The sequence below is a fragment of the Accipiter gentilis genome, chromosome 4, assembly GCF_929443795.1.
Source record: "Accipiter gentilis chromosome 4, bAccGen1.1, whole genome shotgun sequence".
In the NCBI taxonomy this organism is placed as follows: Eukaryota; Metazoa; Chordata; class Aves; order Accipitriformes; family Accipitridae; genus Astur; species Astur gentilis.
The window spans coordinates 21,813,963-21,827,665 of record NC_064883.1 but is presented as its reverse complement, the minus strand read 5'-3'; the positions used below and the strand labels follow the sequence as shown (position 1 = coordinate 21,827,665).

The 13,703-nt window shown below is 41.8% G+C and overlaps 1 protein-coding gene across 1 annotated transcript; it reads right to left on the bottom strand.

Moving 5' to 3' along the window:
- Nucleotides 1-367: 367 nt before the first annotated feature.
- On the bottom strand, nucleotides 368-13,491 carry FAM133B (family with sequence similarity 133 member B). Its single transcript, XM_049798922.1, has 9 exons — nucleotides 13,336-13,491; nucleotides 9,355-9,452; nucleotides 8,578-8,656; nucleotides 5,075-5,149; nucleotides 4,868-4,900; nucleotides 4,387-4,455; nucleotides 3,654-3,749; nucleotides 2,360-2,407; nucleotides 368-511 (listed from the first exon to the last, which is right to left on the bottom strand). Exons 1-9 carry the CDS (start codon nucleotides 13,357-13,359, stop codon nucleotides 368-370), a joined length of 666 nt encoding a protein of 221 aa, XP_049654879.1. The 5' UTR covers nucleotides 13,360-13,491.
- Between the last annotated feature and the right edge of the window lie 212 nt (nucleotides 13,492-13,703).

Here is a 13,703-nt window from a genome sequence, read left to right as displayed (position 1 = left end):
GGGTTGTTGTGACCCAAGTGCAGGACCCGGCACTTGGCCTTCTTGAACCTCATACAACTGGCCTCGGCCCATCGATCCAGCCTGTTCAGATCCCTCTGTAGAGCCTTCCTACCCTCAAGGAGATCAACCCTCCCTCCCAACTTGGCGTTGTCTGCCATCTTGCTGAGGGTGCACTTGATCCCCTTGTCCAGATCACTGATGAAGATATTAAACAGAACTGGGCCCAATACTGAGCCCTGGGGCACACGTGCCGCTAACTGGATTTAACTCCATTCACCACAACCCTCTGGGTTCATCCAGCCAGCCAGTTTTTTACCCAGTGAAGAGTACACTTGTTTAAGCTAGTTTGTTCATTCACTCATGTGAATCAAAGTGAAAAGCATTGTAACATCTGAAATTGAGGTTTCACACTGACCTCCTCTGTCTGATCCGATTCCGATAAGGATTCTGATGATAAAGGTCCATCACCACGATCGGCTTTTTTCCTTTTTCTGTGGTGATTTTTACCTTCCTACACAAAGTAATACATTTGTGAGTAAAATCAGGCCTTTCAAATTTTATAAAACCTCTGCTTAAAACTCAGATTGAAATATTATTTCTAAGTTGTGAAATATTTTTAAATATTGCTGACATTAAACTAATCACTCAAACTACCCTACCAACTGTTAAAATCCTTTTAGTGGAAATAATCTTTTTCTGTATATTCCTTTCTCTTGTTACTAAGACGTAGTAGCCTTCTAAAAGTGAGAGGAATAATACTACAGTATAGTCTCTTACATTAAATAACACATGAAGGAGTAATTTGAAAATAAAACGTTTCATCACTTTTAAATACTACTGAGTAAATTAAAATGTCTCAGTATGTGCATACAAACACTGCAGCTTCAGACTCTTGCTTTGTTGATGAAATTAAAAGAAACAACTCCCTCTATATTTGTGTCCAAACAGGACCAGCTGTCCCTGCCAGCTGCACTTCAACACTTCATGTATAACCTCAATATATTTAAAATACAGTCTTTTTAAAAAATTATTTTTAAAATTTTGATGCTGCATGAGATTGCTCTGATGAGCTACTTCCCCCCGCGTCCCCCTGCTTTCCTCTGGACCAGGCAAGGTGTTCCTAAGACTGAAGCTACTTTCTTCCATTCAATTTCTAAGGCCAGAAACTGAAAAAATTGTTGCTAATCATCTTTTTGCAAGGTGGGATCACACATCTCAGCTGTGCTATTCTGTCTATTACAAGAACCTCAATCCTTTCCCAAAAGTACTCATGAAAAGTACACATGATGCAGCCCATTTGAGAGACGGGGGAAGCTTCAGGTAGGGAAAGACCTCTAGTCCCCAAATGCCCTTTGCTTTCAGAAGATGTGTGAAAGTAGCATTACAATAAGGGGCTATGGTAGACACTTGGTTTTCAAAGAGAAGCTTCAAAGTTAAAAGGAGCTCATGGGAAACGGAAACTCTGAAATGGAAGCAGGAACAAGGGAAAAAAAAAATCAACACGTTTGCCTCTGTGCAATGGAGAATTTATGTATCAAAGTCAATACTGTTGACTGGAGTAGTAGAGGCCGATGCGATAAGAAGGGCAACTAGAGAGAAGGACTAGGGTGGACTCTGAAAGCATTGTTAAGTTTACACATAGGGCAGAAATAACCAAAATTTAAGTCAACAAGATTATTTGCATTAAACATAATGGAAGGAAGGAACTCCTCAGATGTATGTACAAAATGCTGAAGTGGTAGGAAGGAAAGAGGGTTTTCATGCTCAGAGAAAAGACAGTCTAAGGTAATTTTTCTTAAGCTAATACATTTTTCTCTGCAATTTATCACAGCTGTCATTAGTACAGTATCTATAAATATGGCTACATTTAGATAAATATACCCTCTGCTTGATGTTCCTCAATTTACAGCAACAAGCCAGTATCCTACCAGGCATGCTACTGAAATATCATCACACATATTTTTAGCTCAATGTGACTGCTCAAGATAAAACCCAGAATACTAGAATGCAGCTGATATACTACAGCAGATTAGATACTTTTTTCATTTACCTTCACAACAAGAACAGATCCAGCAGTTTCCACTAAAAACAACTACCAAAACAGGAGCTGAACCCAACTAAAAGTCTACCTCAAACCTGGGGTACTGAGTACCTTCTGACTGTGTGGGTTTGGACAGAAAGTTCCCATAGGTGTAAATTGAGGCATTCAATATTTAAAAAAAGAAAAAAAAAGGAAAAAAAAGGAAAAAAAAGGAAAAAAAAGGAAAAAAAAGGAAAAAAAAGGAAAAAAGGAAAAAAAAGAGTGCCATTATGTATGTAAAATGCAATTCTGATGTAAGTATTTCAAAAGTAAAAATACCTTCTCTTTTTCATAATCTTCCTTTGACCTTTTCTTTTTTGTGCTGTCCTAAATACAAAGGAAAACATAAACCATGACAAAATTATTTCAGGAAAAAGGCAGAGATCCCAAAAACCAGTCTGACCCATTGTCTTTTTCTGTCTATTGAAGGCTGTTCTTCAAAGTTGTTCCTCCTACCTTGCAGTTAACAGGAAAAATATGAAAAAGCCATAGTTTTGATGCAGCTGCTAATTCCCTGAACAAGCAGTGTGAAAAGATCTGTCTGGAATCAGGTAACAAAATTAAGCGCAGTACATGTAGAAAGCCTCTGGAAAGGCTACCAGCTATAGCTACTGTAACCACATATAACGTATGTCTAATACGTAACAGTCTGGAGTCTTTATTCTCTATCCATGCCTATCTCTGCTGATCAGGCAAGGGTTGAGCAGGTATTTCCATGGAGTTTTCTGCCTTCGAATTTCAGCAGTAATGGTATCTCTGTGTCCCTTTATGGAGCAAGTTTTCAAACTCCCATTGCACAAATTCATATGTGTATGCAAACAGTGATTAATCACAATTTATACCACACTGAACTAGGTATTCCAGTGAAAGCCTGTGATAAAGTCTACACACAAAATCTTAACAACTCACTGTATTATTAATATTTCAGCAAGAAATACAGTTACTATCCAGTGTAACACAGAAAAATGCTAACATAACAGAACAAATTGCTTCATATATCTTCTCCACTTTTTTGTTCATTTAGTAAGCCTTATATCTACATTGCTCTACTTTCAGAAAAGGAAAAAGACACCCTTAATTTAATAGGCATTTGGGAAGGGCTTAGTTCTCCAACAGGAAACTACTCAGTCCACAGTTATTTAGAGAGGCAATATTCTGGCCACTGATATCCTGCGATACCTGTATATTCACAAATGATGTTTAGTTAAATAGCACATTCACAAGAATGTCACAGAACATTTTATTTTTTTAAGTGTTAATGTGGTATTAGAACTAAATGTTTGAGCAGCACAAAAGCTGCCTATGTCTGAATTCAGAAAAATAGCTAAAAATTGCTGGAATAAAGCATGTTCATTTTCTAAAGATCAAATTATTTCTGCCAGGCATTGTGGCCAGTGAAGGTGGATTCCCGATTGCATCTGGAAGTTACAAGCACAGCTCAGCTACAATAAGAATGCATAGCTTTATATTTGGAAGATTTAAAAAAATATTGATACACGAAAGTCAGAAACATTTATGTCTTTGTAATACCAATAAAGAAAACTTGCCAAGGGTAACACCTCTGCATATTTACCTTGCTGTCTGACTCAGATTCAGAAGTTGAGCTCGCTGAAGACTTCCGTGAGGAGCGATACTTTTTTTTCCTTCTTTTCTTCCCTTGCTTTTTATCCTATCCACAAATATTGTAGGAAAAAAGAAAAACACAACCCTGAATTTATTCTTACTAGAATGAAAGACTTACATTAAATGTAAAGAACAGGGAACACCAAATTCCTGCACGGTATATTCTCTTGAGGAATAAAGTACACTACAATTGATTCTTCTAGCAGAAGACCTTCATAACTCTTCTGCATTGAAAAAATGTAAACTAGTGAAAAATGCAGGTTCTCTAGATTCTGTTTATTATTTAGATATGTGCTGCAGAATCTGATTATCTGTAACAAAGATTTTTGCTAAAAAGTAAAAATGATATGTTTGCATTTTTATGATTAGATGGGGGATTCTATCGAAAAAGCATACAGTTCAATGTTAAAACAGAAATGGATCCAGTTTACAATCCATCCACCCAAAATTTATAGTGTTCATAAAGAAATTCTTGAACAGATATATATCTAAAATTCACAACTTTATAATAAGTATCAAATGCATAAAAATAAATTCACAACTTTATTATAAGTATCAAATGCATAAAAATTAAATAGTTTTATGCACACCAAGGCCTCAAACAATATTCTAAAATATATTACCAAAATCTGTGTTAAATAAGTCTCACAAACAAAACATGTTAGATTCTAATTAGTTCTTACCTCATCTTCTGAATCAGATGAACTGCTGGAAGAATCAGAGCTTGATGAAGAAGAGGAAGATGAAGACAACTTGACCAAACACAACAAAAAGTGAAGCTTGTGAGATGCAGCATTTTGTCTGGCAAATAGTCAAAAGTCCATCCAAACACTCCCTTTAACATTTCTTCATTTGCGAAGTATTATCAATGGAATTTTACTTCCAAGAAGCTGGTCTTACACAGATTTTCTTAAATAAAACTGGAAAAAGTAACTTCTAACATTTTTCATTTAATAATATCCATTTGATGATCTTTCCCTCCCTTTAAGCAGAAGTAAAATTCTCCTTCTACAGAATGTACGCCACCCCTCTCAGATAAAAACCAGTTCATTTAACAGATAAATTTGAAATTACAGCTATACTCTCTCTTTCTAAGAGAACTTAAATGACAAATAGGAACAACCTCAAAGCAAAAAAGCTCAGAAAACTGAAAATTTTGCTCACCCTATTAGATTTCTTCTTTTCCTTTTTCTTTTTCTTAAAAACAGAATAAAACAAGTGTTACTTTGGGATCATGTTCTGTTGTTGTGCATTTAGGTTTATGTACTTTGATGCTGGCTTTTAAAATGTATTTATGACATTCTGTACATGGCAGTATCGATGATAAATCCAGTTCCAAACACAGACTGTATGAAATTGAAAATAACTTGCCTCTTTCTTTTTGGAGGAACTCTCATTTCCACCCATTAATTTCTCCCTGTGTTTTTCCAGTTCTTTCCTCCAATTCTGAAAACAAAACCAAACAGAAACAGTGGCATGAGAGTCATTTCCAAAGAGCTTTTTTTAAGAGACCTTTATCAAAATCCTGTCCTCCACCTGACATTACAGTTTTCACAAAACCCACAGAAAATAAACAACATATAATGTTAACAAAGGCTAGAATGCATTTGATTTTACAGAAGATTAATATTCATCAAAATATCATGTTAGTTCACACCTTAATGTTCCAAGTTACTTGGATTTAAGAGATTGTAATTTATCTTGGAAGTCATCAATTATGGAATTTTTGCTTTTGTATCATGGTGTTTCTTCCTAGAGCACTTTAGAAAGCCAGGGCACCCTACCAGAAAAACTGCTATTTTGTCTTAGTTTTAAAATCACTTGAAACAAAATTTCAAGACAAATTCTCCTGGGCCCTTCTTCAATGTATGGGGGTCTCTAGTGTCTGTTCTGGGCCTTGTTGGTGTCAACAATGATTAGATAAAATTATTATACACACCTTCATAGAAACGCTCTTATTTTTGTTAGACCAAGCACACTGCACGGATAAAAGTCTCTTCTCATTCCTCCTTTTCAATCCCTCACAAGGTCTCTAGGTCTACCTAAAATGCCCCCTTCAAGAACTCTGGAACACCCAGTCCACCCTCATCAGACTGAAAGGCTGCTATCTTCAGTGTGTGCTATTTCTGCTTCCTGTGTCAGACACATCATGTGCTCCCTTCTTTTTTATTCTTCTTCTTCTTATTATTTTGATCCTCCCTTTCCTCACAGTGAAGCTGTATTGGTATTGTATTGGGAAAGCAATGATAATCCACATAGTGTGCTGAAGGGACAGAAGTATCGGGAATTACATAAGATTATACCTGTGCAATGCAGTATGATACATAGATCCTCAAGTCAGCAGTACTGTGAATTAGCTGAACAGTGCTGCTGAGAGACATGACAGATTAGCCAGGATATACTGCTGTGTGTAATGTGTTTCCACGGTCCAAGGTAGCATCTACGCAATATTGCAGTGGGTTGTATACTTTGATATACTGGCTACCCAGAACTACCTGAGGGGTCTCTAACAAAAGCCTGTGCTTTATTAGGCAGGTGTTCTCTTTAAATTATTTTAAGACTGTGCTAGTGTTATGTTTTAAACAAAAAAGCACAACACCTGTCAGTGAAATAGGAGAGATAGCACCTCATTCAGACACTTGTAATCTTTTCAACTGTTCAGAGATTTGTTCTTAGGAGCTTTAGGAAGAACTCATGGCCATTTCACAATTCCCTGCATCTCCTCCTACCCTTCTGCCATACTGAAAGGCTGTTATCTTCTATCCACGCCAGTTTCACTTATTTCACAAAAAAGAAAATATAAAAGGAGGAAAGGAATATGATAAAATACTAAACCAAGCTAAAACTCCAAGCGCAGAACAACTGATCCTCTTCGAATAAAACCTCATGACCTTCCAAATACTGGTATAGCTTCTTAGGCAAAAAGGTACAGCAAGAATACTATGGGCCCTATGCCCTTCCAGTAACAGAGGAGGAACTTACTTCAACCAGAAACTCACACACAGTGATGAAGACTACTTGAAGCTTATCTGAAGATACCAGAACCCAAGAAGGAACCGTAACAGTTAAATTCATTGTATCCTAATTTCTTCCTATGTGTATGTTGTTGTTTAACCCAGGCCAGCAACTAAGCACCACACAGCTCCTCTGTCACTCCTCCCCTCAGCTAGGCAGGGGAGAGAAAATATAACAAAGGGCTTATGGGTTGAGATAAGGACAGGGAGACATCACTCAACCAGTTACCGTCACGGGCAAAACAGACTTGACTTGAGGAAAATTAAATTAATTTATTGCCAATCAAACCACAGTAGGGTAATGAGAAACAAACTCAAATCTTAAAACACCCTCCCCCCCAGCCCTCCCTTTCTCCCAGGCACAGCTTCATTCCTGAATTCTCTACCTCCTCCCCGCCAATGGCACAGGGGGACAGGAAGTGGGGGTTACAGTCAGTTCATCACACGTTGTCTCTGCCACTCCTTCCTCCTCAGGGGCAGGACTCCTCACACTCTTCCCCTGCTCCAGCCTGGGGTCCCTCCCACGGGAGACAGTCCCCCATGAACTTCTCCAACTTGAGTCCTTCCCACGGGCTGCAGTTCTTCACAAACCGCTCCAGTGTGGGTCCCTTCCACAGGGTGCAGTCCTTCAGGCACAGACTGCCCCAGCGTGGGTCCCCCACAGGGTCACAAGTCCTGCCAGAAAACCTGCTCCAGCGTAGGCTCCTCTCTCCATGGGGCCATGGGTCCTGCCAGGAGCCTGCTCTGGTGTGCTCTCTCCACAGGGTCACAGCCTCCTTCAGGCATCCACCTGCTCCGGCATGGGGTCCTCCCCAGGCTGCAGGTGGAGATCTGCTCCACCGTGGACCTCCCTGGGCTGCAGGGGGACAGCCTGCCTCACCAGGGTCTTCCCCACGGGCTGCAGGGGGGCGCCTGGAGCATCTCCTCCCCCTCCTTCTTCACTGACCTTGGGGTCTGCAGGGTTGTTTCTCTTACATGTTCTCACTCCCCTCTCTGGCTGCTGTTTCTGTGCTGCAGCAACTTTTTTTCCCTTCTTCAATCTGTTATCACAGAGGCACTATCACTGTTGCCAATGGGCTCAGCCTTGGCCAGCAGTGGCTCCATCTTGGAGCCAGCTGGCATTGGCTCCATCAGACACAGGGGAAGCTTCTAGCAGCTTCTCACAGAAGCCACCCCTGTTGCCCCCCCAGCTAGCAAAATCTTGCCACCCAAGCCCAATAAAGTATACAACAACAGTTACAAGTGAAACTTTCTTGTACCCTGCTGATATCCAGTAGGTACTAAACACAAACATCAGAACAGCTGTATTTATAGTAGGGACCCAGCATGGAACCTAATCAGCCTAGGATGAGAGAGAAAAAAGTGTTTTATAGTCCTATCTATATACTGAAGGCCATCCTTTGTGCCTTCTCCCTTATTAATATTATGTGTACATTCCTTGCCAAAGATGTCTGTTTCCAGTAATACACCTCTTTCCATTATATTTGGATTGTGTGACCTTAAACAAGTGAAGATTAGCACAACAGACTTTGATTTATCATACCGGAAAATGCATGAGTTTCATTTATTAATATAAACATATGGATTTGTATAACTATATTTACATTTATGAAAAGTTCAAGCTTTATTCAGCAGCAATTTTCAAAACTTTTTATATAGCATTTCTCTGAACTTAGAGTAGCTCTTCATTGGTTAAGTGGTAACTTCACCTTCCAATACAAATTAAACAAAACGTTTACTCATTAAAAGCTGGACTGAAGTGAAATATTATGGGTACTTGGTGCTGCTAATGATAATGGAGGAAAAGTAGCATGTAAGATGAGAAGAATCAAGTATTAACACACTGTTAACATTACTAACCTCATTCATCTTTTCTTCAAACTCAGCCAAAGCCCTGGATCCTTTCTTTTTCTTTTCTAGTTGCTCTTTCACTTCTTCCCTACATAAAAAGGATGATAGATCACAATTTTCATGATTAAAAATACCTTATTCAGTGTCTAACTTTTTGTAGGGTTTTTTGAAGTTTAGCTTTGGCTGAAATTCCAACAGAAAGAAGAATGAAAGCATCTTAGATGTTATGCATATGGTAACCTAACCCTAATAACTTAAGTACAGTAGCTAAATCCCTCTGAAAGATCTAAAGCTGTGTTTGCAATTAGGTAAATTGCTCTCTAATGTCTTATAAGAGAAGGCAAAATGGACTGAACATAAAGTGAATTGTTAATAATATCTCAAAGTGATGATTTTGTTGGGTAGGGTAAACTGTGTTCTAAGATTATACCAGCAAGATGTTTTTCTAGAGATTATTTTGTTTAAAAATTAAATACATCTGCAGGCTTTAGGTATGAGGATTTGTGAAAGAGATAAAATGACCAACGTTTTGCTCTTCTGAGAAACCACTACCAAAATATTTAAAGACAAAGGAGAAACATGCCTTTCAAAATGAAATACTGTTGTTTTTAAAAGAGGAGACTGAATACATATTTAGAAACAAACACCTTGGCCAGAGACAAGGAATCTTTCAAAATGTATTATTGGGTATTTCTGGAGAGGAAGTAGGTACCAGTGTCATCTTAGTAAGAGGGAACAAATCTTTTACTCAAAAGGTCAGAAGGGCAAACGAGCATTGCCACTTACCATGTTGGTCTTGGCCTGTTCAAGTAATCTTGTATTGTTGGTCCCGAATTTTGGGCAGGACCTCGCGCTCTGGCCATAGCTATGGGATTCATATAAGCCTTGAATATGAAACAACAAAGAGAAATATAAAATCCATCAGCTGCGCTATGATACCAAAATCTGTTTGTTTTGTTCTTCACAGAACCTTTTTCTCACTCACTGAAAAATAATTCTGACTTGGTTATAAAAACATAAAATATTTAACTAAAACAAGTTGATTCAGTCTGGCAGAATAAGTGCTTGCAACTTGAGTTATACTGTGGCAGAAAGAACTCATCCACACAGAGACCATATTCCTTACAATAATTCCCCTCTCTGAGCAATGATTTTGCAAACTGAGTACAGCATGACAACTGCTGAAATATTCTTCCTTAGGATATGGAAAATGTAATTAAATTTCAGCTCTTACTCTCTGGAACAACTGATCTTATGCCTTTAAAGTTTTGCTCAAAATTGATGATAGTAGATTCAACAAATTCTGCATAAAATTTCGTGCTGCAACACCAAAACAAGCAAGCGGTGGTGCTCTGCTACAGTTATGCATGTATGAAAATTCAGTGACTTAGGGCTATTTTAAGGAAAAAATATATTAAAAAAAAATCCCAAACCAATGTTACGAGGTATTCCATCTTTCAAACCCATGCATCCTCTTCATATTCACTCTAAAAATTTAATAGGTTATACAAGATTAATTGAAAACTTAGAATCTATAATCCACCTCAGCAATTAATGGAAGAACTCTAATCTAGCAAACAATTCTTCATTCGTTTTTTTTAATGCCAATAATATTTTGCTCATGTGAAAGGGAGGTACCTATTCCCCCTTATCTCATGGGCTTTTATCACTATGTCTTCCCAACACTTCACAATTTACTTTTGCAAAACATAACACCTACTGTTCTTACTGTTCAGTTTGGAGATGAAGAAAAAAAAAATCAACCAGTCAAAACAATGACCAGTTTTGGTTGCCCAATCTGTACAGTACAGAGTACAACATTTTGTAGATTCAAAGATTTGACCATATGTATAGCTCTCACATGTCCAACACTGCTTTTTATCAGGCCATAAAGTAAGCATTCAGAAACCACCATGCACAGTAAGTGACCATGTGTGAAAGCTGTCAAAAGCAGCAGCTTCTGCCTTCTTTCCTGTTCCCCACAGCAACGCCGAGTTTCTGGACTGGACTATGAGAAGGCTGGCAGCCTTCAGCTCTTGGGCCTACGTGTAGTCCTGGAAGAGGGACTCCAGGCTCTGACTGGAATGCGGCACTGGGCTGGAGGGAAGCACTCCCCACACTGAGTTTGGCTAACAGTCCATCAGCTGGACCACACAGCAGGAATCCGAGGACTTTTTCAAGTGGACCATTTTTTGACTCAATTTGACTCCGCAACTCTAAGGGTGACATACGCTGCCACTTCTCGGGGCTTTGTTTTTTTGCTTTAATTCACACAAAAAGGCTAGCTAACATGGGCAAGTAAATACTGAGCTATGCCAATTTAAACTAGTTTAATCTCAGTTTGACACCTTCTTTTGTAGCCAGGTGGATGCGTGCACTCAAGTAGTTATAGCACTTAAAGATACGTATTCACATTATTAACTCTAGCATTTTATTACATTACAAATCTACAAAGAAGTAAAAGTTTTGCATTTGAATTCAGCTTCGAGTGGAAAAGGAGCTCCTTTAGCAATACAGGAAAGCAGTATTTGAACACTGCTTTCATCAAACAAAGGTAATTTCAATGTAGCAGATCCACTAGAGAAGACAACAGAATGTAATCCATGACTCTGCCTACTCCAGTGAGCAACGCGAGTCAACTCTTTTTGGTTACCATTCAAGAATTTATATCTGAAACCTCTAGCTTCTTATGTAATTATTATTCCTAAAACCAAAGTTTCTTTCTGCCCTTAAATAAAAATTAGGTGCTTTCTTACCTGAGCTAACCTGAAACGAACACCCCACCGCCCCCCAACAAAACTCCCTCTACCTGCAGAAGAGGCTACAACTGTCAAATACTGTTTTTCTACTTCCTCAAAACTGACCCCAGATAACTAGCTTAGGAAGCTTCCTCCATTCAGTGGCTTTCTTTAAATTTCTGGCAGCAAGCACGCAATGACTGAATACCACTCTGTATTTCACAGTTAGGAAATTTATGTCTTAAAACATGTTCTCATAATTTCAAACAGGTTTATTTATGAAGAATTACTTTGCCAATAAACATTTCTTAGAAGTATTTACACTACTTTGCCAAACTGCATGTCACTAGCTAGAGAGCACAGAAATGCACTCTCAGTAAAGGAAGTGCTTGTCTGCACATTCATTTTCTTCTTTTGGCAGTTTGCTCAAGCAGTTATTAAAAGGTATTTGTTGTATAGCTTTCATCCCTATGAAAAGCACTGGCACCTTCAGTCAGCTAGGGTTCTCTGGGCAAGTGATACAAACTGTTACTGCCTTGCAAGTATCCTTCAGATGTGAAAAAAACCCCCAAATTACTTTCCACCTCCAAATAGTCAAAATGGTGGTATATTTAAGAAGGGACATGGGAAAACTGTAACAGGGAGAAAGCTCTACGATCACAGAAGAGAAGCAAAGGGTCCTATATTATAACTTGTCTGTATTAGCAGCCATAATGGCATAATGAACCTTATAAAGGAATATAAAGTTTTGCTTGCATTGGTAGTTGCATTCCAACTGTCCTATTGAAAGAAAATTAAGAATAAATAAATAGACACACAAATACACCCCAAAACATTGTAAGAGGGCAATAAATTTTAAGCATAGGCTGGGTCTTGCAGTCAACACTTCCAACTCTTTCCCAGGAGACCCCATTATTTTGATGCCTCAGTAAGCAATCAAAGATACTTAGCTATCCGTTTGTATACATCCATCATGTCTATTACATACTATTCCAAGGTAAGCAAAGACTTTTGCCTGAATGGATCCGAGTACAAACTCACAGCATATACTAGAAAGGGACAAAGAAAGGGGGTGGGGGGGGGAGGTCTTATGACCTGTATTTAGTCATAAAACTCATTAATTGTAAGTTTACAATGCCTAAATGAAACATGAGCCTAAGGTGAACAGCTAACCAGAATGAAAAAGTTTAAAGAAAAACACGAGGAGGGATGAAGGTGGTAACCGCATAAAATTAGGCTCTGCAGTCAAGCGTGCAGGAGCAGATTTTTGGCCTTCTGACCGCTGGGTCCCGAGGTTAGCAGAGCGCCGCGTAAGGCAGGCTTTCAAATCGCTCGGGTCCAGCCCAACGCCAACTTTAAGGAAATACGGCTTAGTGAGGATCAGAGCCACTTCAGCGAATGCCGCAACTCCCACGGGGAGCGTCTTATTTCTGCAAGGACCAGGCCAGCATCTTGATCATCTCCACGTCGCAGATCACGAGGCGGGCATCAGTCACGACAGCTGCCGCCGCTGACAAGGCAATCGGAGCTTCTGCCAGGGACCCGCGGGCGCGCGCCTGCCCACGCGGAGGGACGCCCCACGCGGGACCTGCGGCGGCCCAGGCGCCGCTCCCCCGGCCCGGCCGGGCGGGTCCGCCGGGCACGGCCCGCCTTTGTTGCCCGGCGGCACGGGGCCCCGCCGGGCCCCCGGAGCCGTCGCCGCCTAACCAGCCAGCCCTCGAGTGCCTGCCTGCCTGCCGGCCGGCCGGCCGCGGCGCAGGCCCGGCGGCCCCCTTCCCCCCACCGTGGGGCGGCGGCCCCTTCTGCCCCGCCCTCGGCGGCCGGAGCAGGGGAGCGGGCCGGACGAGGCCGCCTAGGCCGCCGCAGCGCTGCGGCTGCCTGGGCTGAGGCAGCGTCCACCTCCCCGCAGCTCCGCCGCCGGGGCCCGCCCGAAAGTGCCGTCCCGGCTGCGGCGGACCCCGCCGGCGGCGGCGGCGGCCGCCGCGCCGGCCCGGCCCCCCGCCGCTGCCTCCCCGCCCGCGTTACTCACCACCCGGTTGTCCCGCTTCCCCATGGCGCCGCCGAGACCCCGCGCCGCCGCCCGCCGGCGCCTCGGCCCGACCGCGGGCCCCTTCCCCCGCGCCCGGGAAGCCGCGCCGCAGGCGCCCCGGCCCTGCTCGGCCCCGAGCAGCCGCCGAGCTGCGGGCAGCTGCGATGGCGGCGGCCACGCAGCGCCGCCTGCCGGCGCCGCGGCGCCACCGCGGCCGGAGCGGGCCCTGGCCCCCGGCGGGTGGCGGCCGTTAGCGCCCCGCCCCTTCCCGCCTCGGCTCGGCTTGGCTCCCGCTCCGGCGGCGGCGGCGGCGGCGGGCTGAGCGGTCGGAAGAGGAAGGGCGGGAAGGGGCGGTGGAAGCGGGGAGC